The 20,157-nt window shown below is 45.0% G+C and overlaps 1 protein-coding gene and 1 long non-coding RNA gene across 2 annotated transcripts in view; one reads left to right on the plus strand and one right to left on the minus strand.

Annotated features, from left to right (window-relative positions):
* ANXA13 (annexin A13) overlaps nt 1-20,157 on the plus strand; it is a 57,301-nt gene that overhangs the window by 14,298 nt on the left and 22,846 nt on the right. The window contains exons 3-4 of the mRNA XM_040262181.1: nt 11,592-11,666; nt 19,502-19,596. Of these exons, the coding sequence (XP_040118115.1) occupies nt 11,592-11,666; nt 19,502-19,596 (170 nt within the window). The remainder of the gene's footprint in view (nt 1-11,591; nt 11,667-19,501; nt 19,597-20,157) is intronic.
* Nucleotides 302-11,211, minus strand: LOC120878936. Its single transcript, XR_005724672.1, has 3 exons — nt 11,060-11,211; nt 10,744-10,812; nt 302-1,170 (listed from the first exon to the last, which is right to left on the minus strand). It is a non-coding gene; the product is annotated as an uncharacterized LOC120878936 (long non-coding RNA).

Here is a 20,157-nt window from a genome sequence, read left to right on the forward strand (position 1 = left end):
CCCAGAGATCAAACCCATGTTTCCTATGCATTGGGCAGGCAGATTCTTTACCACTGAGCCACCTGGGAAGCCCATACCTAGTATATACATATATCTTGCTGCTGCTACTGCTGCTAAGTCGCTTCAGTCGTGTCCGACTCTGTGCGACCCCATAGACGGCAGCCCACCAGGCCTTCCCGTCCCTGGGATTCTCCAGGCAAGAACGCTGGAATGGGTTGCCATTTCCTTCTCCAATGCATGAAAGTGAAAAGTGAGAGTGAAGTCGCTCAGTCATGTCCGACTCTTCGAGGCCCCATGGACTGCAGCCCACCAGGCTCCTCCGTCCGTGGATTTTCCAGGCAAGAGTACTGGAGTGGGGTGCCATTGCCTTATATCTTAATGATTCAGATTTATTAGGACTCAGTCATTTGTGTGTGCACATGCTGACTATTGCAAACTTGCACAGTCAGTTTCAGCTAGGGTGACCACCTATCCTGGTTCACCTGGACTGTCCCAGTGTTAGCACTGAAAACCCAGGATTTCCCAGGAAACCCTCCATCTTGGGCAGTCAAACGGTTGTTCACCTCAGTGCCAGCCCACCACTGGCAGAAAATCCTCATTTCTTTCCAGGAGGGTCAGGACAGTTTCAGAGAGAAGATGAAGCTTCAGTAAATTTCCTTAAGTAGATCCATTCTCCTCCGTTGCCCATAGAACCAACAGTGGGCAACCAGGTGTTTAAAAAATAAAGGGACATGAGGTTCCATGCTGTCAGTTTCGAAGCTCCTCTGGCTCTCTGCAGACTCAGGCAGGACAGGGAGGAATCCATCCATCACAGCATCCGCCCTCTGCTTCCCCTGCCTCACATGGACAGGCCTCTGGCTAGTAAGACAAACCAGCAGTCGTTTTTGCATAGATTCTGTCAGGCAGAGAGAAGTGACCTTTTACCTGTGAGAATGTTGGACAGTTCATCAGGCTGGTAAGCAGTCACCCCAAGGGGGCAAACATCAGAAACTGGTCCTGCAGCTGGCCTCATGCCTTCTTAGTCTTCACAATGCCTCTGCTAAAATTCAGTTCCCTGGCAGACTGTGGTCCTCGAACGATGATCCCTATGGCAAGATGTCTTAGTAGCAGGAAAAGGGGTAACTGGAAGACTTGGGATGAGATGGGGAGAGGAGGAAGAGTCCCGAGAGCCTATTGGAGCAGGTCGGAAAAGTCAGTCCCTCCCTGGCCAATTCTGATCACTGTAATGAAAGCGTTCTCCCCAGTCCTCACATGTTCTCTTTTTTCCCCAGTTTTATTATTTTTTTAAACATAATCTTTGCTATTTATCTATTTATGTGTATGCCATAGTGGCACGTGGGATCTTAGTTTCCCAATTGGGAACTGAACCTGTGTTCCCTGCAGTGGAAGCTGCTGCTGCTGCTAAGTCATTTCAGTCATGTCCGACTCTGTGCGACTGCATAGACGGCAGCCCACCAGGCTCCCCCGTCTCTGGGATTCTCCAGGCAAGAACACTGGAGTGGGTGCACAAGAGTCTTAATCACGGGACCCCCAGGGAAGTCCCTCCAGCTTTATTGAAATAAACTGATGTATAACATTATGTAAGTTTAAAGTGTACCACGTGTTGACTTGATACACTTACATATTGCAAAATGATTACCAGCATAGCATTAGCTAACACCTGCAGCATGGCATGTAGTTACCATTTCTTTTTTGTGGTGAGGACATTTAAGATACTTTCTTGGCAGCTTTAAGTATATAATACAGTATTATTTAACTATAACCACTATGTTATTCATTAGATCTCCAGAACTTACTCATCTTACAGCTGCGAGTTTGTATGCTTTAGCTAACCTCATTCCTTTTCCCCTGGTTCCTGGTAACTGCCATTTCAGTGTTTGTTTCTATCAGCTTTTTTAGACTCCACATATAAGTGATATCATATAGTATTTGTCTTTCTCTGACTTATTTCACTTAGTATAATGCCCTCAAGATCCATCCATGTTGTAGGAAATAACAGGATTTCCTTCTTTCTCATGGCTGAATAATATTCCATTATATATATATATATGACATAATATCTCAAGTTTGTTTGTGTATTTAGCTAGCTAGCTAGCTAGCTATCTGCCACATCTTCTTTATCTATTCATCCATTGACAGACACATGAAAAGTGAAAGTGTTAGTCATTCAGTAATGTCCGACTCTTTGCAGTTCTATGGATTATATGCCAGGTTCCTCTGTCCATGGAATTCTCCAGGCAAGAATACTGGAGTTGGTTGCCATTTCCTTCTTCATGGGATCTTCCCAACCCAGGGATTGAACTGGGTCTCCTGCATTACAGGCAGATTCTTTACCAGCTGAGCCACCAGGGAAGCCCCATAGGTCGTTTCTAAATCCTGGCTATGGTAAATGATATTCACATTGTCATTGCGAACACCATTCATCTTATCTTCCTGAGATTCTGCTGGGTACGGTAGGTATTGGTCCCATTTTACAGAAAAGAAGCTGAAAATACAATTTCATTTGACTCAGAAGGAATATTGGTAGCAGAGTTTGACAATAACGTCTGCCCTGCATACACACTTTGCCCTGGGAGAGGCTTTCCCTTTTGCCTTGCAAATAGTGATAACTGGCCTTTATTTTTCATTTCAGTTCCTATTGACTCATCATCAGGAACATTTATTGACCCCATGGCCATGCACATGGTCCTCAGCTTCCTTGGTCAGCAGACCAGTCACAGGTTTCCATTGATGTTTCTATTTGTAAAAACTAGCATTTTTAAGAGTTGAAATGAACTTTTCTACCATTAAATTTTTTTTAAATAAACAATTTTGACAGGGACAAAAAAAATTGGTTGATGAGAAGTCAACAGTAGAGTTTCTGGATCCAGACTGTGTAGGTTTGAATTCCATCACTTACTAGCTGTGTGACCTCAGGCAATTAATTAACCTCTCTGTGCTCTGGTTTCCTCATCTGCAAAATAGGAGGGTCTCCCTAGCCCACCTTCATACTTACTTCATAGGGTTATTGTGAATACTGAGTGAGTATATGTCAACTGTTTGGATCTGTGCCGGGCATGTAGTAAATGTGTTATATTCAGCTGTCATTCTCAGTTTGAAGTGTTTCTCCCATAAATTTCTCTTAAACTCTTAGCTCCTGCTGCTACTTAGCTACAAGTAAAAAATGGTTTTTGGACAAAATTATGTAATGAGCTATTTTAAAGCTGGCATACAAGGCACCATGTCAAGGGCTTGTTCAACACAGCCGGAATCAGGTCAAGATAGAAGGAAGTGCTAAAAATAACCCTGAGCCCTTACCACATGCCGAGTATCCTGCTAAGCATTTTTGACCCATATCCTTATAACAACCCACAAGAGAGAGATACTATTATTACCATCTTGCAGATGGGAAAACAGAGACTTTGAAAGGATAAGGAGAGAACCAGCATCACACCAAGTTCAAAGGCAGATATCTTGAAGAGGGGTGTGGGGTGGGGTGGTTACCTATGTGATCAGAAAGAAGTGTCTGGCCCAGAGTGAACCTCAGTTGCCCCAACTCTATACAAGGCAAGTTTAGCCCAAATGGGTACCACAAACCACTCAAGGTACCACAAACCAGCATAGCAATGGTCTTGCTAATGCTGAGGAGAGTGCAGGTGTGTCTGAGGGTCTCCCTAGCCCAGCCTTCATTTTGCTCCTGTTTAATAAGCCTAGGCCATTGCTTAGCTCTAATCCCACCCCTTGTTACTAGTCTTCCCCATCCTCTCCTGATTCCACGTCAGCTCACACAGCAGGCCTCTTCAGATCAGTGTACAGTGAGCCCTCTGCCCTCTGCTCCCCAGCTCTGCCTCGGAGACTTCCTGTCTCAGAGCCTGGATACCAAGCAACCACTTTTAAATATTTACCCAGCAGACTGCAGACAGCGAAAGCTTCTGGAGACCAGAGCTGGAAAGAGTAAACAATCCAAATGCCACTCCCATTCCTTTTTGATAATATTTCCGAGTTCACAAATGACCCTTACCTCCTCCTGTCATCCAGCACCCCACCTCCTACGTGCCACCGTCCGTGTGCTGATTGTAACCTGGCACGGTGCGACTGCACCCTGAGCACGACCACAGCTAAATCGCACACTGCGGTGAGCTGGTACCGCCCTGCTGTGAAGATGAGACAACAAAGGCTCGGACAGATGGGTCAGCTTGCTTGCAGGCCTACAACCAGCAAGGGGCAAAGAGTAACTGAACACAGTGGGACTGACTCCCAAGTTCACATTTTGTCTTTATGTCACATTCAGATCATGCTTGTTCTGCAGCAGCGCTGTCACAGGTCACAGTAAGCACGCATGCACACAGACCCAGGAAGCATCCTGCTATAGTTTCTCCCTGGACTGTCCCTTTTCTTCCATTTCCACCCTTCCTCTTCCCCCTTTTTTGCGCTTGCCTAACTCCTATTCAAAAGCAGAGACATTACTTTGCCAACAAAGGTCCATCTAGTCAAGGCTATGGTTTTTCTGAGCGCCGAAGAATTGATGCTTTTGAACTGTGGTGTTGGAGAAGACTCTTGAGAGTCCCTTGGACTGCAAGGAGATCCAACCAGTCCATTCTGAGGGAGATCAGCCCTGGGATTTCTTTGGAAGGAATGATGCTAAAGCTGAAGCTCCAGTACTTTGGCCACCTCATGTGAAGAGTTGACTCATTGGAAAAGACTCTGATGCTGGGAGGGATTGGGGGCAGGAGGAGAAGGGGATGACAGAGGATGAGATGGCTGGATGGCATCACCGACTAGATGGATGTGAGTTTGAGTGAACTCCCAGAGTTGCTGAAGGACAGGGAGGCCTGGCGTGCTATGATTCCTGGGGTCACAAAGAGTCGGACACGACCGAGTGACTGAATTGAACTGACTGAACTCCTATGCATCTTTGAAGAGCCAGCACAAATGTCAACTTCTCCATAGAAATTCCTCTTTCTCTTCTCAGCTGTTTGCAGCCAAAGTGCTTACTATATCCTAACGCAATGGTCATTGATCTATTTCTGTGTTTATTTCCCTGAGGACAAGGGTTACAATTAATAGACCCATTGAGTCCCCCTCACCTGGGGTAGTGCTTGCCACATAATAGATCTTCCATGCTTGTTTGTTGAAGGAAGAGGAAGGAAGAAAAATAGAAGGAGGAAGGAGAACGGGAAAGAAGGAAAAGGAAAAAGAGAAGGGAGGCGAGAAAGCAGGTGAAAGGGGAGGAACTGCTAGAGGATAGTCTAATTTGCCTGCAGGGCATTGCTTTTCAATGAATTCACATGTCTCTCACGAGACAGTGTGTTATTTTCCAGTCTTGATGTTAACCAAGTAGAAGATCAGGTCACCTAAGCAGGTTACATCTACGGATAAGCAGGAGTGTATTTAAATATGAGTGTACTCGGGCTGGATGACTTATCTGGAAAATCTTAGTTATGATATAATGCATAGAGCAACGAATTTGCAAACCATATCCTTTGTTTTAACACACACCATTGGCAGAGTTTGCTGGGAGCTGGAGGAAGATTTCGTAAAATATTCCCTCTTGATCATAAGAGTTAAGGCTTGCTTGAACTGCACAGAGTCAGAAGCCTTTGAGTATCTGTTCCTTCCCTTCATCCTTCTGGCTGGGGGTATCGAAACTCGATAAAGTTGTCAGAACTCAATAGAGAGCTACCTTTCCTCCTGGACAGTCAATGTGCTAAACCTGAGTCATTTCAGAGTGATGTTTTCAACCCTTTTTCTGCCTAGGTGGCACTGCTTCCTAGTAGGCTCCTAGGATCGATCGACTTTCTTTGCATCCTTCCTCCAGAAAAATTGATCCTCGGTGTCCCTGTTTGAGATGCAAGGACATGAAAACACAGAAAGATGACATGTAGACAAGAAAGAAAAAAACAAAAATCTCCCAGAGGAATCATGTACCAGGCAGTGCTCTCTGTAGCGCTGGAAGTATTTGCTTCATTTTGGGCCTGGACTGAGCAGTCCGATGGTTGACTCTGCACCAGACTTGAATCTCAGTGGGACCCTCACACCCAGTGGGTGCGAACTGTCATGCTGGCCAGAATGTGGCTGTGGTGTCAGCCCAGATCATCTGAACTCCACACAGCCTGAATTATTAACCACTTTGCTGCCCTCAGTGAAGTGCATGCTTAGAACTCTGGAGCCACGCTGCAGGTGATGAATGAAAAACTGATCTTTAGAGAGCCATTTACAAGGTGAAAACCCCTCAAGCAGGAAAGGTTTCGAATATTCTAGAAAGGTCATGGCTGATCTGCCTTCAACAAATTTTTTTTCCATTTATTGAACATATGCCTTCTGCTAGGCTTCCTTTCAGATGCTTTGCATGAATGACTTATTTGAACTCTCACAGGAAACCTACGAGATAGGCGATATTTCGCCGTGAGGAAGCCGCAGCACAGAGAGTTTCCCAATCTTGCCCAAGGTCACAGAGGAAATAAGCAGTCCCCATGGGATTCAAATCCAGTCTGACTAGAAAGCTGTGTACTTAAAGTTGACTATTATATCCCTGTACCTGTGTGCTAAGTCATTTCAGTTTTGTCCAACTCTCTGCGACCCCATGGACTGCAGCCCACCAGGCTCCTCTGTCCATGGGGTTCTCTAGGCAAGAATACTGGAGTGGTTTGTCATGCCCTCCTCCAGGGGAGCTTTCCAACCCAGGGGTCAACCCGTGTCTCCTGTGTCTCTTGTATTGTAGGAGGATTTTTTACCACTGAGCAACCAGGGAAACCCATTAACATATCCTCAGTGGCTACTTATTATAAACATGATGTCTTCTGGGGCACTGCAAGATAGATAATAGATGGATGAATAGATAGATAATAGAATCTCATAATTTCAAGTTTAGAAAATACATGTATACCGTCCAAATTTGCCAAGTCAAAATACACAGACTTGAAAGCCTAACTATCACTACAAAACAACAACAAAAAAGAGTTTGCCCAAAGTAGCAGAGACAGGACTAACATGTCTGTGGCTTGTCTAATTATCTGGCACTGGAAATGTTATTTCAAGTAAGTCTCTGATCTCAGAAGGCAGACACTGCCCCCATTTTACAGATGAGGAAATAGTGGCTTAGAGTTTAATTGGCTCAAGTTCACATGGCTGCAGAGGGGCAGGACCACATTCAAACTTGAATCTGTGTGGCCTCAAACCCAGACTCTGTAATCATTTTTATTAACATCTAGCATCATGTCTTTTTTACACGTCTCCTGAGTATCAATGCAAATGCTATTAAAAAAAAAAAAAAAGGAGTGTTGCCCCAGCTCTTTGATGCCTTGTAGTAGAAAGCAATGGCACCCCACTCCAGTACTCTTGCCTGGAAAATCCCATGGACGGAGGAGCCTGGTGGGCTGCAGTCCATGGGGTCGCAAAGAGTCGGACACAACTGAAGCGACTTAGCAGCAGCAGCAGCAGTAGAAAGCAGGTAGAATAACCATGTGTTTGCCTCAGTCCTCACAAACCCAACCTTTCGTCCCCATCCTGGGGTCTCCTGCATTGCCATTTTGTGTCTGGTTCACATTCCTGCAGACCTGCTTTGTATGGAAGTTCTGTTCAGTGGCCTCAGGTTTCAAAACAAAATCTTCTGATGAGCAAATTGGCCCAAGGCCCCAGAGTCAGCTGCCCGGCCCATTAACAATGAACCATGGAGGACGAATGTCTGCTCCATGTGCATTCTGGAGAAGCTGTTACCCGGCTCATCGGAACAAGCCAAGGACAGCCCTTGCATCAACACTGGCCATGGCTGATGAATGCAGCCATTGTAGACGCAGTCCCGGCCATGCCAAGGGGAAGATTCCTTCCAAACAGACTGTTTTCTTTTTCTTTTTTTCTTTTTAAAATCACAAAACACAATTCCTTTCCTCTGACATCGAATATCCTGCTGTTAGAATCTGCCTGCCAATGCGGGAGATGGGGGTTCGATTCCTGATTCGGGAAGATCTCCTGGAGAAAGAAATGGCAACCCACTCCAGTATTCTTGCCTGGAGAAGCCTATGGACAGAGGAGCCTGGTAGGCTACAGTTGGACATGACTAAGTGATTAAACAATTAGGAACAAGATGGAATTCTCTTCTGATAAGGAAAGATAACCAAGACAGCTAAGACTCATTCCTAGAAGGGGGCAGTTACTTTATCCTGCCCTGCTGAGAGTCATACGTCTGAGAGAGACTTACACGCTGCATTAGTAAATATGAAGTCTCAACATCATCTTTATTCCTGCCACGTGGCTCAACCCTTTCCCAATGCACACCCTCCACCAGCCTCCTTTCCCCCCCGACACGGCCCCGCCACCTTGCCCAGACATCAATATTATTTTGGCCTAAAGGACACTTATTTGTACTTTTTTGGTCTTAGATAAACAAACTGCCCCTGTTCAGAGGATCCTTTTCACATCCCTCCCCTCTTACAACTCCATGATATTTGTATCATGGAACCGTCTTACTGAAACAGAGACTGAATGGCATTCCGTAGCTCACTACCAGACAGTCCTGGTTAAAGCCCTGGCTCCACTTCTGCACTTACCTGGCCCGGGGATCTTGAACAAGTCTCCTCATGGCTTCTGCAGGCCCTGGCAGCATCTTCGTGCCAATGAGGAAGAAAGTCTCCCCCTGGGGAAGAAGCAGACTGCCAGCACAGAGCTGAGCAAGCGTAAACCCACCTGGACCCCTCCCCACCCTCACCGCCCCTCAGCCAGGACCCTCAGGCATAACCAAAACCATTCATAGAGCCCCCATCTCTGTTTCAACTTGTCAGTTGGGAAGTGGGATAGATAATAAGAGTTCCACTGAATTCTTTCATGGATGAAGCTAAAGTGACCTACAAAACTGTTTATGAACCAGCCTGTTACTGGGAGATTTCTGCTGCTCTGGTTCAACTCCACCTCACTTCCTGAGCCACCCATAATACTCCTGATGAAAAGCAGAGACACAATTTACTTCTTTAAGATTGCTCCTTCCCACACTCACACACCCAGAGAACCAGCCCTTTTAGAATGTGATCAAAGAGCAGGGTGAGCTTGGTCAGTGTGCAGCCTGTGCAGCTGCACAGGGTCCCACACTTACAAAGGCCCTGCTGTTGGTTAAATGCTTTGATGGCACCTGAAATTCTCAATCACTTTTGAACAAAGAGCCCTACATTTTCATTTTGCACTGAGCTCCACAAATTATATTTCTGGTCCTGCCAACAAGCCTTCCTAAGTCCCAGATAGTTTTCTTACAGCTGACAAAAGATTGGGAAAGAAAAATGGGACACACCATCCCTCCACTGAATGTGAAGGTACCAGTCATAATTAGATGTGAGGCAGGATCGTGCAGGGTTTCCTAGGTGGCTCAGCAGTAAAGAATCTGCCCGCAATGCAGAAGACACAGGAGATGCCGTGGGTTTGATCCCTGGGTTGGGAAGATCCCCTGGAGGAGAGCATGGCAACCCACTCTGGTATTCTTGCCTGGAAAATTCCATGGACAGAGGAGCCTGAAAGGCTACGGTCTATAGGGTTGCACAGAGTTGGATACGACTGAAGTGACTGAGCACGCACACACAGAGGATGGTGCAGGAGACACAAGAGCATGGGCTTTAGGAGACAAATTGAGTTGGTACACACACGCATCCTGTAAGAACACAGATAGATGCTCTGACCTGCGTGAACCTAGGCTTCCTCCTCTGTAAATCAGTGACTAACGCCTACTCTTCCCCGTGAAGAAAGGTCTGTCAGTGAAGGAGTCGTCTAGCATGTGGCAGGTGCTCAACAAATATGAGTCCCTCTCCAGCTTGTTTCAGGAATAGATACGTTAAGATGGGCCAGGTGGGACTTCCCTAAAGGTCCAGGGGTTAAGACATGGTGCTTCTACTGCAGGGAGCGTGGGTTTGATCCCTGGTTGGGGAACTAAGATCCCTCATGTCACACGGGGTCAAAAAATAGAGGAGGGAGGGGAAGATGGACTATACAGTACATTGCAAAAGGCAATGGCGGGGAGGGGTCCTGATATCCCTTTGGCTCTAAAATTATATGATTCTCCATTAACCAAAACCTAAAAGTCAGCCCTCCTCCAGTCCCTAGTTTTATTCTCTCTCTCTCTCCCTCTCTCTCTCTCTCTCTCTCTCTCCGTATTTCCACTCTTATTACCTCTGCTTTGCTTCATACTGAACCCATGCTTCCTTCATGGAGTGGACCGCATGGCCACCAACACACCCTACACTCACGCTCAGTCAGCTTAGCAAACCCACCAGGGAGAGACATCTCTCTCCCAATATCTATATATCAAGCAGAAAAATTCTAACTGATCCTGCTTGGATTGCATCCCCACTCCGGAACCAGTCACTACTGCCTGAGTGACAGGGTGCGTGTCCACCCAAGGGCAGGACAACGGGGCTCAAGCCTCATGACTGACAGCCCCAGTGAGACCGCGTGGAAGAGGGGAGGGGAAGTCCTCAGAGGACACAGAGCTGCCAGGCAGAGGAACGCAGCTCCTCCTCTGTGCTTCATGTGGCTTACTGCTCATTCCCAGTAGGCGCCCACAGAAATGAAAGGAGGGAGAGGAGAATCCGGGAGTGTAGACAGTAACACTTGAGCCAGCTTTCCCGGAAGGATGGCAAATAAGTGACACTTGTCATTAAAGAAGGTCTCTGAGGAGAGACAAAGAGCTGAGAAAAGCCAGAGTGTGTTCAGAGCTACTCATTGCATAACCGCAATTAACCTCACGTCTTTAAATTTTTAATAGCGGTGCAGATTTTTTATGCTTACCTTCTGTTTAAGCAAGCAACACTGGTTTTCCACTTCATTGCTAACAGAAAGTTTCTTTCTGGAAAATAACTTAAAGCAAAACAAATTAGGTCAACTGAGAGAAAAATAATAAGCAAATAATAATAATGTAGACCTAGATAGCTGTGGACATTTACTGGATGTACTATGTGAATGACTAAAATATGGGAAACATTAGATTAGTATACATACAGAACTTTCTCTTCCCAAGGATCAGTAAAACCAATACCTCCTATCTCTGACAAATTAAATAGTACATCTCTCATTGTGTGAATGGTAAAGCTTTAGCCCAGCTTACAAAATGGATCTGTAATAAGATCCTAGAATCCTCAGTTTCTGGCAGGCAGCAACTATTCCCTAGACAGGCTGTGTCTCAAGGCAAAGGGGGAAAACCAGCATTCCAAGACACTGGCCCACTGTTTTACTCTCTGTTTCAGAAACAGACACACAGAGGAGGAGTCGATGAGAAAATCACTCCTCCCAGAGCTGATCGGGCTGATTGTCCCAGAGAACAAAGGGGCCCATTCTCTGTGGCATCCGAGTCCAGCTGGCTCCAGGAGGTACCAGCCATCTCTCTGCAGCCAGAGCTTCCCCAGCTGATTTCCACACGTACCCATGTGTACAGCGGGAGCTGTTCCCTCATCTGGGTGTCTGCTTGGTCTTCCTTTTAGCTGCCAATTTCAGCCAGAGATCATTTTTAGTGCCCAAAGAGTCAGACACAACTTAATGACTCAACAACAACAACAACAAATTGTCCACTCACCTTTGCAATTATTTTTTCTTCTAGGCCAAAGGGAAAAGTCATCAGGGCTTGGATGGTGGTCGAGATACCAAAGCAAAAAGTCATCAGCATTTTGATGCCGATCGAGATGCCAAAAAGCTGAACAAAGCCTGCAAAGGAATGGGTATGAAAGATATTTTGTTTTCTCATTCACTCCTGACGCTGATTAAACTTGATCTCACGTCTGACTTTCCCACGATCTCAGGAAGATGACCTCCCACTTATCTTGTATTAATATCTTCCAAGCTAAACTGATCGTTTTTAAGTTTCCCTTTATAAAAGCTCTCAAAGTTATCAGATCCTATTACATTTCAGGATTCAACATAATAGCTAGAGATTGAAAATTATGACATTTAATTTGAACTTGAGCTGGGGGAAACTTCATGAGAAGTGTAGTTTCTATAATCCTAATGTCATCTAAACCCTCTGATGTCTTTCATGGGAGGTGGTGGGGAGTCAAAGCTAATGAGAACTGAATTACGGACCTGGAGCTTCACCTGGAAGCTGAACAAGTGGAGACAAAACTATGACCAAGGTTAAGAATCAAGGGGCCACACTGGAGCAGCTATTTACATCCAGGCCTAAGTGCGGCCAAGAATGGGAGCCTAAGCAGGAGATTGGGCTTCCCTGTTGGCCCAGTGGTAGAGAATCAGCCTGCCAATGGAGGAGACACAGATTCGATTCCTGGATCAGGAAGATTCCCCTGGAGAAGGGAATGGGAACCCACTCTAATATTCTTGCCTGGGAAATCCCATGGACAGAGGAGCCTGACAGGCTACAGTCCATGGGGTGGCAAAAGAGTTGGACATGACCTAGCAACTAAATAGCAACAACAAGCAAGAGATCAAGAGAAAGGTAAACCCAGGAACAAAGTGGGATGAGGGAAAGGGCACCTAGTGCTGGGACCATAATCAGAGGCTCTGGAACCCAAGGAAGTCACTGGAGTTATCCCAGGTTTGTTGATCAAGGGTTCCAGGAGTACAAGGAAGTAATGGCAATAGCTTGGGAGGAGCGAGGTTGATGAATTTCCTCAATTTTCTTTCTTATACCTATTGGGAAACTTTTAATATTCTAGGCTTTGAGCCAAGCACTTTATATATAAGATCTCATTAAGTTATTCTCACAAAAGTCCATTTTTCAGATGAGAGGAAAGGCCATGACAAGTTAAGTAACATGCCCAAAGACACAACACCAGTAAGCAGTGAGCCCTGGGATTAAACCAATTTCTGTCATTGCCTCCAAGTGCCAACAATTTAGAGACATCACAGCTAAGCCACCTCGGCCACACAATGGCCATGGGTGGGTTCAGGGCCTGAGAAGACACGGCTGGTAGAAGCCATCTGAATCCAAAAGCTGCTTTATTAAATGTTTCTTTTTCTTATTGTGATATAATTTCTATATCATAAAATCCATCCTTTTGCAGTCTACACTTCAATGGGGTTTCACATATTCACAGGGTTTTGTAATCATCACCTCTAATTTCAGAACCTTTTCATCAACCAAAAGAAACCCCACATGTACTCATAGCCGCTCTGACTCCACCTTCAGGTCCAGGCAATCACTGGTCCACTTTCTCTCTCTATGGATTTGCTGATTCTGGACATTTCATGGACCTGGAATTACATTAAGTCCCCTACATATAAACGAGTCCCATTCCAAGAGTGCATTCATAAGTCCAATTTGTTCCTAAGTCCAACAAAGTAGCCTAGGCACCCAACAAACACAGTCAGCTACATGGTACTGTACTGTAAGACATTTATAATACTTTTCACACACATAATACATAAAAACAAACAAAAAATAAAGAAAATCATTTTAATCTTACAGTACTTTGAAAAGTACAATAGTACAGTACAAGAACCCGCACACAGGGACTGGGGCATCGAGTGAACAGGATAGAAGAGATACTGACTGCAGGAGGGAGACGAGGTGGGAGCCCGGAGTGCAGCCTGGAGGGCAGGCTGCAATTTCACTCATACGTGGCGTCGATAGAATGCACGTTCATATCTTGGAAAGTTCGACACATGAAGGTTCATCTTTAGGGGACTCACTGTGTTCAATATGTGGCCTTTTATGTCTGGCTTTTTTCTCTTGGCATAATGTTTTATGAAGACAAGTGCTAGATTTTACTTAGAGGTCAATCGGTGGAGATTTACTTTCCTAGGAATGGGTATTGTGGTAGAAGATGGCCATTTAAACTTTTTGTGTGAGTCCAGGGGAAAGACCTGGGATCCGCAGTGGAAGTTCTAGGAAGACATCTTTTGCTTCCGTAGAAGGAACTATCCAACTATAGAATAGTCTATCTTGCCCAAGAAACGCTGAAATCCCAAAGGAGCTGGGGTTGAAGACAATGTGGCGGGAAGTAGTAGAAGGGATTTCTACATAGTAAGTATTGTTGAGTAAATCAGAGGTGGGAGGGCTGGAAATGAAGGGTGACAACCAGGTTGTTCGGTTTGGGGGGCATCAGAGGTGAGCTCAGCAGAGAGGAGCTGGTCCTTGCTCACATCCTGGCTGGCTGATCAGGAGGCACGCTTGCCTGTGAGTGTCAGGATGTTTATAGTTCTGAGGGTCTGAGCCAGCCTCACAGGTGTTTCCCTGCTGCCTCCTGAATGAGGGCCTGACATCTGGATGTGGGCTGGAGACAGGGGCTGAAGTGGGTGTGGAATGAGTCAGCTGTGGTTTATGATAAATCCCTGAGTTCTTAGCCACCACACGAATTTATTTCGCCAAGCACAGATGCAGCGCCTACTGAATGTCAAAGTCCTGCTGTGTTCTCCTCCCGCCTCCACTTGGGTGTGGCCACGAGGTGGAACCACTCTTGTGCTGGTGACTGTTGGAGAGTCCCTTCTACGTGCCAAGTGCTAAACTGGGTACCACACACATCATCTTTTGTAACCTCCCGACAATCCTGTAAGTTTGTACTGTAATGACTTAACAGATGAGAATGCCAAGATTCAAAGGTTAAATACTTGTCCAAAGTCAAAAAGTTATGAAATGAGGATGGGGGGATTGGACCTAGAGCCATCTTGAAAAGCTATCATTTGGATAAAGGTCTAGAATTCCAACTTCTATTAGTAAGTCCAAGCAAAATTTTATCATTGGCAAAGCTCATCTGTAAGACCACGTACTTATCTTATTGCTATACCAGCCCTGCCAGGGCTGGATTTAAATTTCTAGGGCCATGCTGTCCAATAGCCATCATGGTGAGACATACGGGTCATTTTTAATTTTTGAGAAGCCAAATTTTAAAATCCAGGTGAAATTAATCTTAACAATATATTTTAGTTAACTCAATACTGTATTACAAATATCATTTCAACTGATAGTCAATTTCAAAGTTATTCATGAGATACCTGACATCCCATTTTTCACGTTAAGTCATCAAAGGACTATATATATTCTACACTTACAGAACATTTCAACTTAGACCAGCCACACTGCATTCTCAGTAACCACATGCATCCACTATGTTGCATAGAGAGGGGTTAGAGGCCCTAGGCATCAAAAAGGTTACGTGGGCTCCCACTCACATGGGTGGCTTTCACCCACCTATGAAAGTCAAAATAATAAGAATGCAATATTACTTAACCATAAAAAAAGAATTAAATTGGACCATTTGTAGAGACATGGATTGACTAGAATGTGTCATACAGAATGAAGCAAGCCAGAAAGAGAAAAACAAATATTGTGTATTAACACATATATATGGATTCTAGAAAAATGCTATAGGTGAACTTATTTGCAAAGCAGAAATAGAGATACAGACATAGAGAACAAACATATGGACCCCAAGCAGGGAAGGGGTGGTGGAATGGACTGGGAAATTGGGATTGACATATATACACTACAATATAAAGCAGAGAGATAATGAGAACCTACTGCATAGACAGGGAAGTCTACTCAGGACTCTGTGGTGACCTAAATGGGAAGGAAATCCAAGGGAGAGGGGATATGTGTATAAGTATGGCTGATTCACTTTGATACAGAAAAAGAAACTAATACAAAATTGTAAAACAACTGTACCCCAATTAAAAAAAAAAACACAAGAATGCTATACCATAAAATAACAATTGGTTTTTCCAAATAACACTAAACTGGCAAATTTCCTTTTCACATCTTTGGTGCTTATGCTTCCCTAGCTCCTAAGTACCTTGGACCCTTGGTCTGGGTCAACCCAAATCCCTTGACACTGACCCTCCGTTAGGCCTTCCTCTCAAGGCTCTGTGAACCCCCATCTCAGCAGATCCTTCCTGTAGATAATGCCTTAATCTGATAGCGCACAGACCCCAACATTCATTATCCTCTCAGAAATGCAAAAGGAGGTTTGCCATTTCTCCTTCGGAAAAATACGGAAACGGGTCTTAGAGGGAGAAGCTTCCATGGCGCTGTTGGAGGGTGGCTCTCGCTGGCTCCGGGGCCTGCTGAGAAGTGGTCGCTCATCAGGGATGATACCAGGGAGGTCGGTTCAAACCAAGCAGAAACTCAGCTCCGTGTCTTCCCAGAAAATTGCTGGAAAAGCCAAAGTCAGGAGGCTCTTGGCCCTCCAAGGCTGACGGTCACCGGCTTCTGACCTCGACTGTGTAATTACTGTGTCCTATGCACAGTCAAGGCTGAGTTTCCTTCTTTCCTCATTAAAAAAAAAAAAATAGTCTTTCCCAGAATCCCTGGGGACTGGCCCTGGTGCCTCAAACCATTGTAAATGTTTACAGGAATTGTTCCCCTGCACAGACTGCTTATATGACACACATACTGTGAAATATAAGACGAGGTCACTGTTCAGTAAATCGCTTCTTGGTCCAGTAGTGGAAACAGTTCCCCACATAAACCTGATGCCCGGACTCAAAGAGCTTGAGGGAAATCAAGTCACTTCCAGTTGCTCCGCCCCTCACCTCCAGGCTGCTGCTGGGCCAGCCCCAGACTGCTCTGCTCTCCTTTTAAAAAGTATTGCAGGAAGCAAAGTCTTAAAAGCCTTACTTTTAAATTTTTAACTCAATTGTCATGAATTATGCAGATGTAGGTTGACTGAAGCATCAGAGCAGAAGATTTCCTGTTGGTCCCTGCTGTGTACAGGCTTCCCAGGGGCTGAGGGGTAAAGAATCTGCCTACCAGTGCAGGAGATACGGGAGACTCGAGTTTGATTCCCAGGTCGGGAAGATTCTCTGGAGAAGGAAATGGCAACCCACTCCAATATTCTGGCCTGGAGAATGCCATGGACAGAGGAGCCTGGCAGGTTACAGTCTATGGGGTCGAAAAGAGTCCAACACAAGCACACACACACACACATCACATCACATCACATCACCTGCTAGAACAGAGCGCCTGAGCAGAGTACACAGCTTTACACCCATACAGAGACCAGCGCTGTCAAAATGCAGTGCAAACGTCCCCATGCATTTAAACATTCCTTCACTCAGCAAGTCAGGTCTGATGAATACTGAGAGCCTTCTGTGTGGAGATTGCAATGAGCAGTGCCCCCTGCTCCCATGGAACTTGCAGTGAGGGATGGCAGAGGAGGAGGAAGGGCAATAGGAGGAACCCAGGAAGGAGTGTCCGTCTCTTCCCAGGAGAGTCCAGTGAGCTGAGTCCTGAAGGAGGAATGGGAATGAAGGTGAGAGGCGCAAAGCCAACAGAAGGGCTTGCAGGCAGAGAAGAGTCCAGGCTGTTGTTCTGGATCTAAAGGGGCCTAGATGGAATGGTTTGAAGCAGAAGGGTGGGCAGGCTGGTCTGTTCAGCAGAAAGGCCACTCAGGACAGCGAGAATAAGGCAGGATCCCCATGGAGCAGCCCACATGGGAAAAAAAAAAAAAAAAAGGAAGGGGTTGGATTCAGAGACTTTTTTTTAATGTGAAAAAAAAATCCCTTCTGAGGTGAGATTTCCGGCACTCAGAGGTTAAAAAGACATCACGTCGCAGAGGAAGTAACTGCATACAGATTCCGTTGGCGAGGCTGCAGGAGGAAATGAGGAGGGACAGCAGAAATAGCTTTGGGAGTGAGTCGGAAGGAGGCAGGCAGCGAATGTTATTTTTGCAAGTGAGCTCATCCTAAAATTTTCTGGTTTTCCAGCTAGAATCAAAGAGCTAGATCTTCCTGGAATTCTAAAGGTGGAACTAGTCCTTGAGACCAAACGAACAGTCCACAGACATGGAGCTGTGGCTTTCCTAGGAGCAGCGCACAGCCCTCCAACACCTGGGTCAGCACAGTCTTTCTAAGTCCCAGCACTGACTTTCCAAATAAAGCGATGTGGGCTGGGGCCAAACACTTCAAGCCTTTGCCAGCACACACTATTTACAGGCAGCAGGCATGAGAGGAGGTCTAGGAACAGGCAGGAACGCTCCAGAATCTGACGGTGTGTCGTGTGGTTTAAGGGTGGAGCCAGGACTTGAACCCAGTCTGAAGAAACTGAATTCAAGGTTTGTTGGTCAAGGAGTCTTTTTCATTCCCATACCTGCAACCCCTGGGACATCTTTGCTACCCTGTGCATGCAAGGATGCTAGGTCACTTCAGTCATGTCCAACTCTTTGCGATCCTATGGACTGTAGCCCACCAGACTCCTCTGTCCATGGGATTCTTCAGGCAAGAACACTGGAGTGGGTTGCCCTCCACCAGGGGATCCTCCCCACCCAGAGATCGAACCTGCATCTCTTATGTCTCCTGCATTGGCAGGAGGGTTCTTGACTACTAGCACCACCTGGGAAGCCCCTTCCCATCCTGTGTCCAGGTTCTAAAAATGACACGCTGCCCTTCTTTCTTAGTCATTATCATTTCAATATTGATCACAAATCCGCCTGCAATACAGGAGACCTGGGTTCGATCCCTGGGTTGGGAAGATCCCCTGGAAAAGGGAAAGGCTACCCACTCCAATTTTGGCCTGGAGATTTCCATAGACTGTATAGTCCACGGGGTGGCAAAGAGTTGGACATAACTGAGCAACTTTCACTTTCACCTATGATGAACAAGGATTATTTTGAGCATCAGGGGAAAAGTGTGGTTCAAAGGAGTTTAAGGGGTAATGACCCCTCAAGCTCCCGATTAGGACTTTTCTCTGAAATTAACAAGTTTATGAATGGGCCTGATATTGTAGCAATTTGGGCCTTTTGTCTTAACCTCTTCCACTCCATTTTAAGTAATTGGAGACCAAGGAACATACCATTTTTTTTAAACAGCCTTTTTTTTTTTTTTTGAGGTATAAGACACACCATACAATTCACCCATTTAAAGTGTTCAGTTTTTAATGTATTCAGTTGTTTTTAATGTGGTAATGTGTGAGACTATGGTCATTTTAGAACATTTTCATCATCTTAAAAAGAAACCTCCTACACTTGAGCTATCACCTCTCTGCTCCCCCGACCTTCACCCACTGTTCTTCTTTCTGTGTTAATATAGGTTTCCCTGTGCTGGGCTTCCATATGAATGGAATCATAATACTTCATCTTCTGTGACTGGTTTCTTTCACTTACCATGGTGTGCTTAAGGTCCACTCATATCGTCAAATGTATCGGTCTCCATTTCTTTTTCCAGCCAAGTAACATTCCACCAAATGAATATGGCTCGGTTCATTTTTCCATTATCCATGCAAGTGGTTTGGACATTCAAGTGGTTTGCACCTTTTGACCATTATGAATGATGCTGCTGTGAACATTTGAATACAAGTTTTGTGCAGACATAAGTTTTCATTTCTCTTACATTTATGTTAAGCAATGAAATTAAGGGATATACTGTATTTGTTCCTCTTTCCACTACAATCCCTAGTACTGTGCTTTATGCAATGTGAGACCTCAGTGGATACTTATTAAGTGAATAAGGAGAAGACAGTTATCAGCACAAGATATTAAAGTCAAATGGTCCATCTAGGTTACACCAAAGTCTGTGACCTCTACCCTGGTTTCTCCAGCTGGACTGAAATAAACTTCCTGCTTGTTTCTTGCTCACTGTGGTTTTGTTTCTTTCTCCTGCACTTTAGGAACTGATGAAGCCGCCATCATCGAAATCTTATCAAGCAGGACATCAAATGAGAGGCAACAAATAAAACAAAAGTACAAGACGCTGTACGGCAAGGTGATGCCGAGGGTCTTCAGCCATGCGCACATGGCCTTTGGTCTTACTTTCTCTTCTGCTTCCTTTATGTTCCCAAGACAGTGACAGATACCTTTAAAGCTTTATCTAGTTAGCCCAGGAGAAACAAAACAAGACGACTATTTAGAGCTTTAATTGACTTCAGAAAAACTGAAATGGCCTTGTTAACAGCCTGTAAAATCAATATTAACTCATTGCTTTTTCAACTGACTTCTTTTTGAATTAATCCCTCAGTCATTTTTTCCCCATTCTTTTGGACTGTTTCCACACATTAACTTATAGATAGGCCACTAATTTGAAAATCAGTTTTTGCGGGAGGGTCTTTATATAAGAATTATTTATTCAGGTGTCTTCAATAATGATTTATTCTTCATAAATGACTGTTACAAAAACTAAAAAACCAAAAAGTGAAAACACCCTCTGTTTCATTAAGCATCTATACCTTTTCCTTTCTTTACAAATTTCTTTTATTCTTATTGTTGATAGTGTTACATACAGAAATCTTTAAGAACACACTAGCCTTTCTACAGTATTTTCTTCACT

The sequence above is a fragment of the Oryx dammah genome, unplaced genomic scaffold (genome assembly GCF_014754425.2).
Source record: "Oryx dammah isolate SB20612 unplaced genomic scaffold, SCBI_Odam_1.1 HiC_scaffold_19, whole genome shotgun sequence".
In the NCBI taxonomy this organism is placed as follows: domain Eukaryota; kingdom Metazoa; phylum Chordata; class Mammalia; order Artiodactyla; family Bovidae; genus Oryx; species Oryx dammah.